The 16,232-nt window shown below is 41.2% G+C and overlaps 1 protein-coding gene across 5 annotated transcripts in view; it reads right to left on the bottom strand.

Moving 5' to 3' along the window:
• The window catches only part of AOAH (acyloxyacyl hydrolase), a 132,771-nt gene that overhangs the window by 23,672 nt on the left and 92,867 nt on the right, over positions 1 to 16,232 (bottom strand). For all 5 annotated transcript variants that reach the window (XM_053265148.1, XM_053265146.1, XM_053265147.1 and 2 more), the window contains 4 exons: positions 15,069 to 15,105; positions 14,181 to 14,255; positions 8,161 to 8,333; positions 982 to 1,040 (listed from right to left, as the gene is read on the bottom strand). In XM_053265148.1, coding sequence (XP_053121123.1) covers positions 982 to 1,040; positions 8,161 to 8,333; positions 14,181 to 14,255; positions 15,069 to 15,105 — 344 coding nt within the window. The remainder of the gene's footprint in view (positions 1 to 981; positions 1,041 to 8,160; positions 8,334 to 14,180; positions 14,256 to 15,068; positions 15,106 to 16,232) is intronic.

Here is a 16,232-nt window from a genome sequence, read left to right as displayed (position 1 = left end):
GGCGCCATCTTTTCTGGTCACGTGGGGGGCGCCGCCATGACCATTTTTTTTTAATTTTTAATTTTTTGTTAATACAAATGTTTCCTGCTCAGTGCAGCAGCGCTGCAGCAGTCAAGGGAGCACGTTGGTGCCCCCTTCCCCATGAGCGGTCCCTTCCGCGCCGCCTGCGCCCCCCCCCCCATTGCTTTGCTGGCACCTGGCGGCCAGTCAGTGGTCTGGCTTGTTGGTGGCGGCGGGCGCTTGTGAGGAAAAACCTAAGTATAATGTAGTATGTTGGGGGGGCGGCGGGGGGGGCGCCATTTCAGTGCTTGCCCCCGGCGCCGTTTTCCCTAGTTACGCCTCTGATAAGATGTCTGAATACAATGTGTAATCATCAATAAATTACACAGAGTACTAAAAGAAGAGTTGGCCTACAAGGGCTTCAAATTTAAAGATGGTACCCCTCTCTTCCCACTTTCTTCCAAAATACACTTTGGAGACTGGCTGATATTTGATTGAGTAGCCCCATTGCAATTAACCTAGTCTGAATATGAACTTATCACTACATAGTTTCACCTGGCTCTGGGGCTTTATGATCCTAACAAGGTTTGTTTCAGCCCCAAGTAACACCTACGTAAACAGGCTGCTCAGGAACAGCAAAAAACCAAAAGGAAGTTCCTTCCAATTTCTGCTGCTTCAGAAATGTGGTGTCCTACAAAATACCATCTTGTGGTAAGGCCAGCTCCAGCTAAAAGCGTTATTATCAGTCCACAGTCTGTTCAAAGCTCCTACAAATATTTTCATTTATAATTATTGTTGCTCTCTGTAACAGTGATCATTGGTTACCTTCCCCTTGTTTGTAAAGGAAGATGTTTGTGTAGCTGAGCTCCAAGCCATATGTACTTCCATACCAAAGACTTGATCTAACAGAATGCATCACCTTATCTATTTTGCATCTCTCATACGCAAAACGTAATTATATGGGACAACTGGATAACTTACCTGAAGACAACTTAAAAATGTATACAATTGCTCATATGTGATGTCTTTGTTTAACTGGCCTGGAAAACAGAAATTTTCAAACATGACTTTGAATCTGTAATGCTGGAAACATTAATAAGGACTGAATATTATTTGTAAATCAAGAACTCATGTACGTATAGTAGGCCGGTCAGACCTCTTACTTCTGAGCTCTGCCTGCTACCAGTGTTCTCTCTAACAGGGATTTCCAGATGTTGTTTACTACAACTCCCATAATCCCCAGCCAAAGCCATTGCAGTTGGGGATGCTGGGAGTTGTAGTCAACAACATCTGGGAATCCCTGTTAGAGGGAACACTGCCTGCTACCTTCTGTTGGTGTCACCTTGGGTTCTTACACATGATAAGAAGGGGGTGATTTGAGGCTGGGAAGGGTTCTTAACCTATTTAGGACAGATGAGCAGAGCCTCTGATCAGCTCTGCAGGCCCTGCTCTCAGATGAGCACTGTAACCACATTCTCCATTGCTGCAGCTGGGAGCTTAACAAAAAATAAAAGAAACCTCCAAACACTGGGGAAGTATGGAAGACTCACACATATAAACTACTCTCCCCTGTCTCCACAAGTGCTCTTTGCGAGGGGCATAATTAGGGGGTAGCCCATGGGACACAAGCTCTCAGTGAATGGCTCAGAGTCCCAAATCTCGTCAGACGCCTCTCACCTCCATTACCTCTTCCAGAAAGGAAGTGCAGCAGTGGAGGCACCTGCACACAGCAAGGGAGAAAGCTCCTAGTGTCACCTAATTTTGCGGCTTCCACCTTCATAGGTGCTATATTATAATATTATAGACTTTTAAAAACATACATAATTATTCTTGGCGGGGATTGAGTTTAAGAATCAAAGGGGGGTGAGTGGGCTTGGACCCCAGCAGTATTCCCTGTCAGAGGGATTCCCAGATGTTGTTGACTACAACTCCCATAATCCCCAGCCAAAGGCCATTGCAGCTGGGAATGCTGGGAGTTGTAGTCAACAACATCTGGGGATCCCTCTTACAGGAAGACTGGACCCCAGATATTTTGAACATTTTAAAATACCCCTGCTCTTTGCCTTCTGGAAATATGTTCCTGAGGGCCACGCAGCCCTCGGGGACATATTTCTGGAAGTTATAGAACTTACAAAAACAAGCTTTGAAAATATTTCCACCCACCACCACAGGTGCTCTGTTGCTCGGCAAGACACTGACTGTGAGGATGCAGTCTCTGCTCGTGAAGACACAGCTCCTACTGCTTCCTCCCAACACTATTCTGAATACCAGTCATTGAGTGCTACCACAAAATCACTTGCCCAGGCTGATTCACATAACACTTCCGCAATACATGGATACTGTTCTTGAAACTACGGTGCATCACTACATACACTGCTGCTGCACACTAGCATCAGAGCCCCCAACACATTTTACACACATACCGGTATGTATGTATTTAAAAACCCTTGAACTGGGTTTTTAAATGCAGCACCACAATTCTGGGACCATCAGTTTTGTCAGTACTATTTTGGAAAAACAACAACACACCACTCACACTATTCCAAGTCTCTTTAACCATGTACAGCACATGCAGACACACTCTAAGTGGGTCAAAGCAGCTAATAGTTTGATTAAAAACTTCACCATAAAATATATACATCCTAAAAAAAATAATAGTAAAATATCACACAAATATGGGTAAAACTAACATAGCATCAAAACCAGAAACAATAAATTAATGTAAAGGATCCAACACAGCAAATCACCAAAACTAAAACACCTACTGAAACAGACAAGTAGGTCTTACCTGCACCCCTATGCACCTAAAAAGGAAGCTGGTAGATTTCCCCTGGGAGGGCATTGCACAATTGAAATGTAACTACAGAAAAGGCCCTGTCTGATGTGCTCACCTGTCCTATCTCTAATGTTGAACATGGCTCCTCCCCTACCATTTGATCCTCACAGCAACTGTGGCGTAGGTTAGGCTGTAATACAATGGCCAGCCCAAAATTACCCTGTGAACTGAATGGCAGAGACTATTTAAACCCAAGTTTCCTCAGTACTAGTTTAACACTTTAGCTGGTCCGCCACACTGGCTTTCTAAAGACTGGCAGTTTCATGCGGGAAGAAATTGACCTTAAGGGTATGGATTCTGTTTAAAACAAAAAGAAAAGCTTTCCCTTCAGCAGGGGTGTAACTGCTATTAGGCAAGGGGAGGCGGCTGCCTTCCCCAGAGGCAAGTCACATGACTATATATTGTAAAGTGTGTGTGTTTGTATCAGTGAGGGGCCCATTTTAAAATTTGGTCTCTGGGCCCACTCGAGCCTTGTCACGCCCCTGCCCTTCAGATTACTGATGCTTCTTTACTCCCTGAAACCACAGATTTGTGTCTGAATATGCAAGCAAACGACGTACTACAGTGGGAACAAAGTTCAGCTGTATTTGTCTCAGACCCAAAGAATAAGTGTTTTCTGTTCTCTCTCATTATATATATATATATATATATATATATATATATATATATATATATATATATATAGACAATTCCTCCCTGTATTCTCAGGCAATTGAGCTAGCAAGAGAACTGAATCATATAATAGTCAGTTCAAATCCCAGGGGTGAGTGACTGATGCTTTATCCATTAACAAGCCTTTCATTCTCCAAAACAAATTTAGCCATTTCACATCAAGAAGGAAGATTAAAGGTGACTGTGTACAATCATAGTTTTCACTTTTTATACCTCAGATACATTGGCTTTAAAGGTTGAAATAGTTTTTCCTCTTGTAGAGAGGAACATATACCTCTTCTGTGCAGGTGACCTAAATTCAAGCACTAAGTTAAATGCATAACAGTTTTCTAATGACATACTTTACATTAAGCAACATTAATTTTTGATCAACATCCTTGGGATGTTAGGACTGGGTTACCTGAGAGAGTGCCTTGCCCCATATGTTCCAACCCGAGCCTTAAGATCTTCTTCAGAGGCTCTCCTCCAGGTAGGGATGTGCATGGAACCGGTGACGGCCAGTTCAATGGCAGGGGGTTACCTTTAAGGAGCAGGGAGAGTGCTCTCCCCACCTCCACTGCTGTGTTTCCCCCACCGGTGCTGTGTTTAAAAGCAGTCTTGTGGGGTGGCAGCGTACCTACTTGCCACCCCGATGCGCGTCATACCGGAAGTGCCTGGTGTGCTTGTGCACGCGCGAGCATGATGTGCGCATGTACATGATGTGCACACTGGGAACTTCCAGTCCGATGTGCACCGGGGCAGCAAGGATGTATGTTTCCACCCTGTGGGACCATTTTTAAACATAACGCCTATGGGGAAAATGCGGTGGGGGGAGGGTAAGAGTACCCTCCCTGCTCCTTAAAGGTAACCCCCCCACCGTCAAACCAGCTGAACTGCCAGTCCTTCAGACTGGTTCAGAGGTCCATAACAGGGCCTCCTAACTGGTTCGTGCACATCCCTACCTCCGGGTGCCCCTGCCAAACGAAGTGAGGTGGGTGGCTACCAGGGAGAGGTCCTTTTCGGGGGCTGAACCCCGTTTATATGACAGCCTCCCCAGTGAGGTTCACTTGGTTGTATCACTTTGTTCTTTTAGATGCCAGGCCTTTGTTCATCCAGGGCTTTTAAATTCTGGTTTTCAGATCTGATTAGATTTTTAATTAATTTTAAAATGGGTTTTTAAGCTGCTTTGTATTTAATTTTATTTATTCATTTATTGAAATTTTCTTATATACCGCCTCCTCCAAAGACTCTAGGCGGTGAACAACAATACCAATAACGATTAATTAAAACAACAACAATAATTAAAGGGCAAATGGCTGGCAAAACAGGTGGGACTTAAGAAGGGCTGTAAAAGCAGCCAGGGAGGAGGCTGAATGAATCTGGGGGGGAAGAGTGTTCCAAAGAAGAGGGGTGGCCACAGAGAAGGCCCTCCTACGGGCCCAGGCACCATGCACTACACCAGGGCCTAGGACCCTAAGAAAGGCCAGCTGAGAAGACCTCAGGGGTTAGGATACAACTAGCCGAGAGAGGTGATCCTGGAGATATACAGGTGCGGTGCTAAGCCCATAAGCGTTTTGTAGGTGAGAACCAGCACTTTGAATTGGACCCCAGAAGTGAACAGGCAACCAGTGCAGCGACCATAAAAGAGGTGAGACACTATCAAATCTAAGGTCACCCATGAGAACACGGGCCATTGCATTCGATTAGTTGTATTGTTTTGTGTATTTTATTTTCACCTATTTTGTTTGTTATGATTTACTGTGTTATGTATTTTTATTGTATGTTTTGATCCTCTGTTGTGAGCCACCCAGAGAACAATTTGTTATGGGGTGGCTAATAAATATTTTTTATTATTAATTATTTATTTCTTATTTACACAGTCAGAAAGGTGTTATTGACTGGTTTGTTTTATCCAGACATTGAGTCCTTCCCAAGGACCTGGGATGGCTGGATTTTATTATCAATATTGTTATTATTATTGATATCGTCGCAAAATATAGGCTGTTCCCAGTAAAGTTGCTTTTTGTAGTTGGCTGATGGTGATTTCTGTGGCCCCTATGGTGTTGAGGTGCTCTTCAAGGTCTTTTGGAACTGCACCCAGGGCACCAATTACTACTGGGATTATTTTGGTCTTCTTCTGCCACAGCCTTTCAATTTCAATTTGTAGATCTTTGTCTTTTGTGATTTTTTCTATTCCCCCCCCCCATTCTGCTCTCACCTGGTATTGCTATCTCAATTATTTTTACTTGTTTTTCTTTCTTCTCAACTACAGTTATATCTGGAGTATTGTGTGGCAGATGTTTGTCTGTTTGTAGTCAGAAGTCCCATAATATTTTTGCATCTTCATTTTCTACAACTTTTTAAGTTTTATGGTCCCACCAATCTTTGGCTACAGGTAGCTTGCTTTTTTTGCAGATGTTCCAGTGTATCATCCCTGCTACCTTGTCATGCCTTTGATTGTAGTTAGTCTGTGCGATCTTTTTACAACAGCTGATTAGGTGGTCCACGGTTTCATCTGCTTCTTTACAAAGGTGGCATTTGCTGTTTGTTGTTGACTTTTCTACTTTTGCTCTTATTGCATTTGTTCTTAGTGCCTGTTCTTGTGCAGCCAGTATTAAACCCTCTGTTTCTTTCTTTAAGTTGCCATTCTTAAGCCACTGCCAGGTCTTGGTGATGTTTGATTTCCCAGTTATATTGTGCAAATACTGACCATGCAGTGGGTTATTTTTCCATTTTTCTTCTCAGTTCTTTATTTGTTCTTTCTTGTAGGCCTGCTTTGTTTCATTGGTGCTTAATAGTTTTTTGTTATTGACCATTTTAAGTGCATCTTCTTTATATATTCTTCAAGGCCTCTTTTCTCCTCCTCTACTGTTTGATGGACTTGTAGCATTCCTCTTCCACCTGAGCTGCGAGGGGGGTATAGCCTATCTACATCACTGCAGGGGTGCAGAGCATGATTCATGGTCATTATTTTCCTGGTCTTATGATCTAGCGTCTCTAGCTTTGCCTGGGTCCAGTCTATTATTCCTGCAGAGTATCTAATAATAGGCATAGCCCAGGTGTTTATGGCTTGTATGGTGTTCCCGCCATTGAGTTTGGACTTGAGGATTTTTCTAACTCTCCTGATGTATTCACTTCCAATTTTTCTTTTAACTTCAGTGTGTGCAATGTTATCAGCCTGGAGAATGCCCAAGCATTTGTAATGTTCTTTGTCTTCCAGGTTCTTGATCTTGCTTCCATTGGGCAGTTCTATTCCTTCTGTTTTTCTTATTTTCCCTCTGTTCATTATTAATTACTTGTCTACTCCATTGCTATATCACTACTGAATATATCGACAGTGTTTAGCAGTGATTCGATTTCTGATTGGATCTTTCCATACAACTTCAAATCGTCCATATAGAACAGTTGGTTGATTTTACTTGATGTTTTAGATCAGTGATTCTCAAACTTGGGTCCTCAGGTGTTATTGGACTTCAACTCCCATAATCCCCAACCAAAGGCCACTGAGGCTGGGGATTATGGGAGTTGAAGTCCAATAACACCTGAGGACCCAAGTTTGAGAATCCCTGTTTTAGATGTTTGGTATCCGAGGCCTGTTTTGTTTAGTATTTGTGAAAGTGGAGTCATGGAGATTACAAAAAACAGAGGGGATAGTGAGTCCCCTTGGAAAATACCTGTTCTAATGCTAAGCTCTCCAAGTGTCTCACCATTGATTGTTAACTGTGTACTCCACATGCTCATTTCTTTTTTTAATTAATAAATGAATGTCTTTGCTGATACCAGTTGTTTGAAAAAGGATCCCGAGTTCCTCAGATCTGCATTTGTTCCAAGATCTGGAATCTCATCCATCAAACCCGTGTAACCAATGCGGTATGTTAAACTGTACACTTTAAAAAAAAAATTACATTTTATATCCAGCTGTTCCTCCAAGGAGCCCAGAGCAGTGTACTACATACTTAAGTTTCTCCTCACAACAACCCTGTGAAGTAGGTTAGGCTGAGAGAGAAGTGACTGGCCCAGAGTCACCCAGCTAGTATCATGGCTGAATGGGGATTTGAACTTGGTTCTTCCTGGTCCTAGTCCAGCACTCTAACCACTACACCATGCAGGTATATACAGTATATACTGCTAGTATATACAGTATATAGTATATACAGGCTCTCAAGGATAATTTAGCTATTCTCCAACAGAAGTGAATAATATTTAGTTTTTAAATAACCTTTCCTTCTAACTCTGTTTTATTTTAAAGCCTGTCTTTCTAGATGGTGAGTAGCAATTGCAGTTTTTCTTGCTCCAGTATGCTAAGAGCATTCTTGTGTATGTGAAGCTTGCAGGACTGTAGGTACAGCGAGCAAATATGACAGGAGTTGGTAGAATAGCGATCTAGCTGGATCTGACATTTGGCAGTCCCTTCAAACATCCATGGCCCTGGTCAACAATCCTGAGCCTGACTTTAGGTGCTGATGCTGGCCAGCAGATTAGTTGTGATCTGGAGAAGCCCTCATATAAATAGCTTCTGTCTAAAAAAAAAAATTCAGGTGCATTAATCAAGTACAAGTTTCGTACTAGCATCACAAATTGGTCTTCAGATGCCCAGCACTTATAAAACCATTTCCAGTTGCAGGAGCCTCAGCCTCACACCTAACAAACAAAAATGAATCTGGCCTATTTACCAAGGGGATAGTATTGGTTATGCAAGTTATCCCATAAGAAGCGGCCATCTGCCAAGCCGATTAAAATCACGTGGCTCCCTCTGGGAAGGCGACTGTTGAGATAATGCAGGGTCTGTAGAGCATTGGAGCGCATTTCCTCTGGCCGTGTCATGTGTTCCACTGTGTCAGGATAACTATGGAAGAAAAAGAAGGTAAAAGTGGACTAGCAAGAGCAAACTATGCAAATTATCTCATGTTTTGGACACTTTGGATGATTTTGGGTGAGAGAAATGCAATTGGGAGGGTTGGACTAATTCAGGCCTGCACAGTTTATGAGATACCCAACTTTTACAGTTCCAGGCAAGCAGCAAAACCAGAAGATTGTATTGGGCAATGAGTATCATATTTGGCAAGCAAGTTCTGTTTGGTGAGTCACAAGTTGTGCAAGTTAGACACAATGGTTGATATGGTCCATTTGAACCCTTTAAAGCTACTTAGGGCCCATTTGGATGACAAGTGAAATAGAGGGTAGGTTTGCCCAAAGTTAGCCTCGAAAGCCAAAAATCATACCACAGACGACCCAGCAGGTGTAGTTTCATTGCCTCCACCTGTGATTCCCCTCCCTCTTCCTCTTCCACCAAGCATGTCACTTGCTCAGTGGAAGCATTGGCCCTGATGTGAAAGGAGATGTGCTTGAGGGAGGAGCTTGAGCACAAGCCCCAGGTTGCTGCATTTGAATGACACAATGGGGTCAGTGGAGCTCCAATTCCAGCAAGCTACCCAACTTCAAACCAAGGATTCAATCCTCGGTTGCAGGGAAATCCCGCTTATGGACGATGAAGAATGCTGAACTCACGAGAGTGTAACTGAAGGTTGCCATGTTGGCTGAACTGGGCCTTAGGGTTTCAACAGAACTGAGTGCTTCATGTGTCTAAAACCGGAATGTTTGCTTCTTAAAAACTAATGATTCTGAAAAGTTCAACATTGACAAGTGAATCTATCTGTACATGCAAGCAGCTTCGCTGTGGTTAACAGAAGTACTTACAAGCACAAACATTTTCAGAACTGGGGGCACTTTGGCAGTGAAGCCTCTGCAATGGCTGATTTACCATTAAGGAAACTTAATCTCTTTTCATCGTATCTTTCAGTTATTCCTCATTTCAAGGCACAGATTGCCTCTGGCCCCAATCAATCAGCTCTTGTTTCCATTTTGTTATCGTGCCTTTATGTCACAGATAAAATACAGCACTGGGAGAAGAAATCTGTAGAAATGATCAGTTAAAGAAAAACCAGCAAATCTAACAATTTTGCTTCTTCCCTCTTCAAAAAACCTCCCTCTGTGCATTCTTCTCCCCCCCACCATGTTTCTTTTTTATTATTATTATTTTTCTGTCCTACATTTGTGCCTTGGTAGGCTATGAGCTATGTACCATCTGTCTATATTTTTGTGCACCCTCTTCATTTGGACATTGCAATTTGGGTTCTACTGGGAAAGTGCAGGAGCTGCCAATTTCGTTATCTTTGTCACTTACAAATGCCTGTATTTCTCAACGTCTCGCTTGCCCATTGGCATGAGAAATGGGCATTTTAACTGTGCTTTGGCTGAGGCATGATTTTGCGATGTGCAGAACTGAAGCACTTATCTCTGTTGGAAACAGAAACCTGAATTAGACGAGAAGGGCTTTATTTCTCCCATCAAAATGGCTTTAAATACCAGATTATTAGGTTTCACTCATATAGTAAAATACTAGATTTTATTAGTCATTTTGTAAAACAACCACCATTTAAAACCCCCTCTATATTCAACTTAATGCTGCTGAATATATCCAGTATTAACTCCTGAAAAACCAATGAATGGTTTGATATCTACAAAATCACACCTCTGCTGGCTAAACTGAGCAACAGAAATGTCAGACTCCTGTAACCCTTGTTAGTCAGCAAAGCGTCCGATGGTGCTAAATCCAAGGATTCAGATTTAAATCTATGGGGTGTAAATGTTCTAGTGGAATTTTACAGGCTAAATATTTTGTTCCACACTGCCCCCATCCCCATATCTTTTCCTAATGAATGAATCCCAGTGCCTTTGAGAAGGAAATTATCATCATTACAAGTGACAGGAATGAGCAGCAGTAGTTTCCCTTGGGACCATGGCCAGCTCCGAACATGGGCAAGCAGTAATACTTATTTTACAGAATACATGCAATCTCCTTCTGAAGCAAAGGTCTAGAATTATTGTATAGTTGACACGGTTTCAAAACCAGGACTCTAACAGTGCAGAAAACCATCCAAAGAGAAAAACAGAAATCAAGATAAAGCAAGGAAGGACTAAATGGCACAACCTGCTGGAACAACATTTGTGACTATTAAAAGGAGAAAGTAAGGTAGGCATTAGCATATTAAGGGAAATAACAGCTCTGTTAGTCACATCAATGACAAATTAACAGCTACATGGTGTGAATGTGAAAACACTAGATGCACAAAGGCCATTTATTTCAATGTGAATGGTTAAGAATAAGAGTAGAAGGAAAGCCACAAGATTAGATTCCCCATGTCTAAACTGTTGTGGAGTAGTGAACTATATACCTGGATATTTTATGTACATTTTTCTTAACATGTATTTGTCTGCTTCCAAAATACCATGGAAGTTCAATGTCATTCACTCAGCCATGCTGCCAATTACTAAGAGGTTCTTTAGACACATTATTGAGCCTTGGTCTTAATACCAAGCCACTGAATAATGTAATGGTTGTCTACTATGGCAGTCACATATTTCCAGATAAAATGGCAAAGCTTTATTTTCACATATATCTGTGTAAGCTATTTTTAAAATCTCTATCTATCTAAATTACGTTTGAAACTATATAAATAAATAGATTAGTCTTTGAAGAAGCAGCAGGAAACATACAAATGAATCAAAACATGACACACATCCCTGCCCCCCCCACCCCCAAAGAAGAGTGTTTGGAATAAATATTGAAGTGAAGCAACACCACTGTTGGAGCGGGAAAAACATACTGATTTGTAACATACTGATATTAGATTGTAGAAGCCTATTCAGAATCCTAAAGGAGGGAAGTATATGAAGAAGGAACATATGAAGTGTCCAGATGCTGTGTTAGGTTTCTTCTTGATGCTGAATTATGTACAGTAATAGTATACTACCTTCATGTATAGAAAGATTGATCAAATAATCTGTCAACTGAATGATTGAAACCAGCATCTTAGCCTGCCAGCAATTTTTGGTTATTCCTCTGTTCCCTCTGCAGCTGCCTGTGATTCCTAAAAATATATCCCCAAGGATCCCACAACCCTCATGGACATATTTTCAGAAGGCACAGGGGGGCTGCAGAAGAAAGAGAAGGATAACCAAAAAACCTCCGCCCACATGACAGGAAGCGCTGCTGCACCAGTACAGTGTCAGTCTGGATGACAGCCACTGAAAATCTCTAACTGCCACAATTGTTGTGACAGTCCATCTCGTACTTCTGCCATTCATTTCCAATATGACTCATGTGGATGTTCATCGATGGTGAAACACTTGCCATTTCTATGTGCAAGTCAGAATAAAGCCCTTGTGATAAGAAATGAGGTCTGGCCTACATCGAAAGAACTGGTGGTGGACATTTCCCCTCATATTCATAAAGAATCTTATTGATTTTTACAAGCAGGAAAGATTTAGCAAAAGAAGGTCAGCTAATCCATGCAATTGTAAAAGCTTCGATCAGAACTGCTGTTTTAGCTGCCTATTTGGTTTACTAAGATCTGTTGCACCAGCATGTAAAAGTTTAGGGCAGCATCCACTCCAGCTCTTGGGAATGCCAAAACAACTAAGGAGATCCTTGTTTGTAAGCAGGCTTCTTTGTGTTTGCAAGATTCGAAACTGTGGGTATAAATTGGATAGGCATACAAATACCCATCAGAATTAACCACCCATGTACAAATTCTGTGTTGCTTTCATCCTGATGCAATTAATCATGCATTTTTAAGCAAAACTAGAACTGGAAAGGGGAGTATATTACACCAGCACACCATTATTTGGGCATTATAGTTTGCTACATTAACAAGAGAATTGCAGACAATTAGAGTGTGTGCAGCAGGAGAAAGTTGGCACTATAAAATGAACAGAGAACATCCGGGGGGGGCGGTTACAGACAAAAATTTGAATTTTAAGAAGAAATGAATGTAGATATTTAAAACACCAGAATATATGCAAGGGTACACCCACACCCATGGTAGGATACAGCTAATACTATATAACATGTCACAAGGATATTATATAAATGAGAATATAAACTATACTTACACTACAGACTTATATAGGTTTTACATCAGTTTCACAGTCATGGCTTCCAACTGAATCAAAGGAAATGTAGTTTGGTGGAGGTGCTGAGAGTTACCTGTTAGAAATCCCTAGCCCCTCACAGAATAATTACAAGGAATTTTAGAGTTGGAAGGGACCTCGGAGGGCTTCTGGTCTAAGCTACTGCTTAGCAGAAATCGACTACAGCATCCCTGTTTTAAAAATGCTGGTTTAAAGATACTTTTTCTGAAAACGCCGCAGTAAAATAGGCAGAGGCACTGACGTAGAATCATTAGCATGATAAGAAGGATACTCTCTTTACAAATGCACATGTAGCTTATCAGTACTCTTTCCCTCCTCGCCCCCCATTGGCTAGAATGAAAACACGGAGGAAAACATGTGAACTTGCATCAAAAGCAAACATGGGAGCAGAGGGGAGGGGCTGCTTCCCTCAATGCCGCAAGTGTAATTCAAAGCGGCTTCGCTCAACATTTACCCCACAGCATGAACCCATGTGCAAATAACTCCTTGGAGAAATCCAGTTATGGTTACCACCTGCTCGTTTGGTGGCTACTTGGGACTGGGCCTTCTCTGTTGCTGCCCCAAGGCTCTGGAATGTATTCCCTGACTAAACCAGAGCTTCTCCATCTCTGGCTGTTTTTTTTAAAAAAAAAAGATCCCTAAGACACACCTGTTTTCTCAGGCTTTTAATTCATTAATTTTAAATGGTTTGTTTTATATCATAAAATTGTTTTATATCATTTTATCCAGTTTTATACTTGGATTTCAACTGATGTACACCACCTAGGGATGCACATATCATGTGGTATATAAATACGAAAGGCAGACAGACAGACAGACATTCTGAATCTGCTTCGTTATAATTTTAATCTAAAGGTTCCAGGCCTGCCTCCAAGAGCAACAGAGAAAAAGTCTACTTTGTCTTCTGTGTGACAACCCTCCAGATATTTGACTATGAGATCCTCCCCCAGCCCGCCAGCCTTAGTATCCTCTTTTCCAGGCTAAACAGCTCTTTCAACCATTCCTCATAGGAAGGCTTCCCTATCCCTTACCATCTTTGTTGCCTTCTCTGAATCCATTTCAATTTATCAATGCCCTTCTTAACATGCAGTACCTAGAACTGGACACAATACTCTAGGTGTAGTCCAGTCAGAGCAAAATAGGATGGAATGATTATGTCTTGTGATCTTGATGCTATGCCTGTTAATGCAGCCCAATATTGTGTTAGGGTTTTTTGTTTGGTTTTTTTGCAGTTGCATCACACTGCTGGTTTGTGTCTAGCCTGTAGTCCATGAAGACAGCATGATCCTTTTCAGATGTATTGCTGTGAAGCCAGGTCTCCCCCATCCTATTTTATTTTTCTCACCTAAATTCAAAACTGTATACTTGTCTCTGCTGAACGTCATCTTGTTGGTTTTGGCACAGTGTTTGAGTGTGTCAAAATCATTTTGAATCTTAATTCTGTCCCTTAAGGTATTAGCAACTACATGTCATTTGCAAATCTAATAAACATCCCCTCTAGTCCCTCGACCAAGTCATTTATAAAATTGTTGAAGAACATGGAACCCTGGACAGAGCCCTCTGGCATTCCACTCGATACCTCCCTCCAGGTTACAATGGAGCTAGTTCCCAGAATTCCCTAGGGAGAGGGGATGACTATGAAAGCATTTTAAGTCTGTAGTGCAGATACAGCTAAAGTTACTATTACTTGATTGCTTACCCGTTGCAGACATCATTCCCAATTAATTCATAGAAAACTACTGCAGGCTGGTCAACTTGTTGATTCCTTGCCATGCTAGAAATAATAATAATAAAATCTTAGCTGTAAAAAATTATACAAAACATACATGGTAATGTCCTATGAATTGTATAGTATGCTGAATTTATCAGTGCAATGTATATTTCAACGTATTTACGTCAAATAGATGTAGATGCTGTATAAGATCAGGGTGCTAGTAATGATTACCAATGGCTTGTGGCCTGGTGATAGCAACTAGTTTTTGCTCAATAAAATGGCTTTCCATGGTAAATGCTTTCTACTACTGCGACAAATACTTATATACTGCTTTTCAACAAAAGTTCCCAAAGTGGAACTTGAGATAAATAAATAAAAATAAATAAATAAATATGGTTCCCTGACCCCAAAGGGCTCACAATCTAAAAAGAAACGTAAGATAAATATCAGCAATAGCCATTGGAGCGATGCTGTGCTGGGGTTGGATAGGGCCAGTTGCTCTCCCCCGTTCAGTAAAAAGAATCACCATTTTTAAAAGGTGCCTCTTTGCTCAGTTAGCAGGGGAACTACATTCCTACTTTTTGTCATGCTTTCCTTTACTAGTTTGTTTGCCATTTTCAATAAATACATTACAATTAAACCGAACTACTGATTCAATTTTCATGACAAACCGTGTGTAAGAGAAAAACTGAACAAAAAATTGATTATGTGAGTTCAAGTTCTAATCAAGATATAATGGTGAACACAGCAACACTTTCAGACATTTGTCCTGTCTAAAAGTTGCAGAGTGCATTTAGGGTGGTGGAGCATTGAACTGTTCTGCAACTCTTTCATCCTGGATCAAACTATTTAAATCCCTCATTAATTATTTACCTTTTAACCAGATCCATAATGTTTCCTGAAGAACCACCTAAATGATCAAGCACATCAATAAAGAGAGAGTCAAGTTAACACAACTGAAAAGACCACTACTAAAAAAGAAGCTGTAGTGCTTAAGTTCCATTGACATGAAAGAGACAAATTGATAATGATGAACTTAAGTTCCTCCAATATCAATGGGGCTTTAACACAACTATTTATTTTCTTGATTGGGGCCAGTAGGCTGATGAGGGATGCAACATTGCACAGGCTGCATATGGTGGGGAAGTCTAGCTTTCTGCCATTTGCTTAATGCAATGATTCTGGATAAATGGAATATATACAAAACAGTGGTGCATCAGCTGGTAACCTCCCGGCTTGACTATTGCAACGCGCTCTATGTGGGGCTGCCTTTATACGTAGTCCGGAAACTTCAGTTAGTTCAGAATGCGGCAGCCAGATTGGTCTCTGGGGCAACCCGGAGAGACCATATGATGTCTGTTTTGAAACAGTTACACTGGCTGCCAATATGTTTCCGGGCAAAATACAAAATGCTGGTTATTACCTTTAAAGCCCTGAACGGCTTGGGTCCGAGTCACCTTAGAGAGCGCCTTCTTTTACATGATCCCCACCGCACGTTAAGGTCATCTGGGGAGGTCCGTCTCCAGTTGTCACCGGTTCGTTTGGTGACGACTCAGAGGCGGGCCTTCTCTGTAGCTGCTCCTGGACTGTGGAATGCACTCCCAGCAGAAATTCATAATCTTGATTCTTTACTGACCTTCAAGAGAGCCCTTAAAACCCATCTGTTTGGCCTGGCCTTTCAGGGTTTTTAATCAGTTTTTGATTGTTTTAATGTTAAGCTGGTTTTCAGGTTTTTAATTTTTTTCATAGTTTAATTGTTTTTTAAGTTGTTTTAAATTGGTATTTATATTTGTATCTCTGTTTTAATTGTTTTTAATGTTTTCTGTTTTAATTGTAAACTGCCCTGAGCCATTTCGGAAGGGCGGTATAAAAATCAAATAAATAAATAAATAAATAAATAAATAAATAAATAAATAAATAATATAAGTAATTGAGTTGGGAAATAGAACCAGGTCAGGCTGCTAGACCTTTGTGGGATGAGGGGGAATCCTAGTTCTCTAAATCATTTATGTAGCAATATAAACTATTGGAAAAGGA

Source organism: Hemicordylus capensis, chromosome 6 (assembly GCF_027244095.1).
Source record: "Hemicordylus capensis ecotype Gifberg chromosome 6, rHemCap1.1.pri, whole genome shotgun sequence".
NCBI lineage: Eukaryota > Metazoa > Chordata > Lepidosauria > Squamata > Cordylidae > Hemicordylus > Hemicordylus capensis.
Note: the sequence above shows the minus strand (reverse complement) of the source record. Positions and strands in the feature narration are given on the sequence as shown.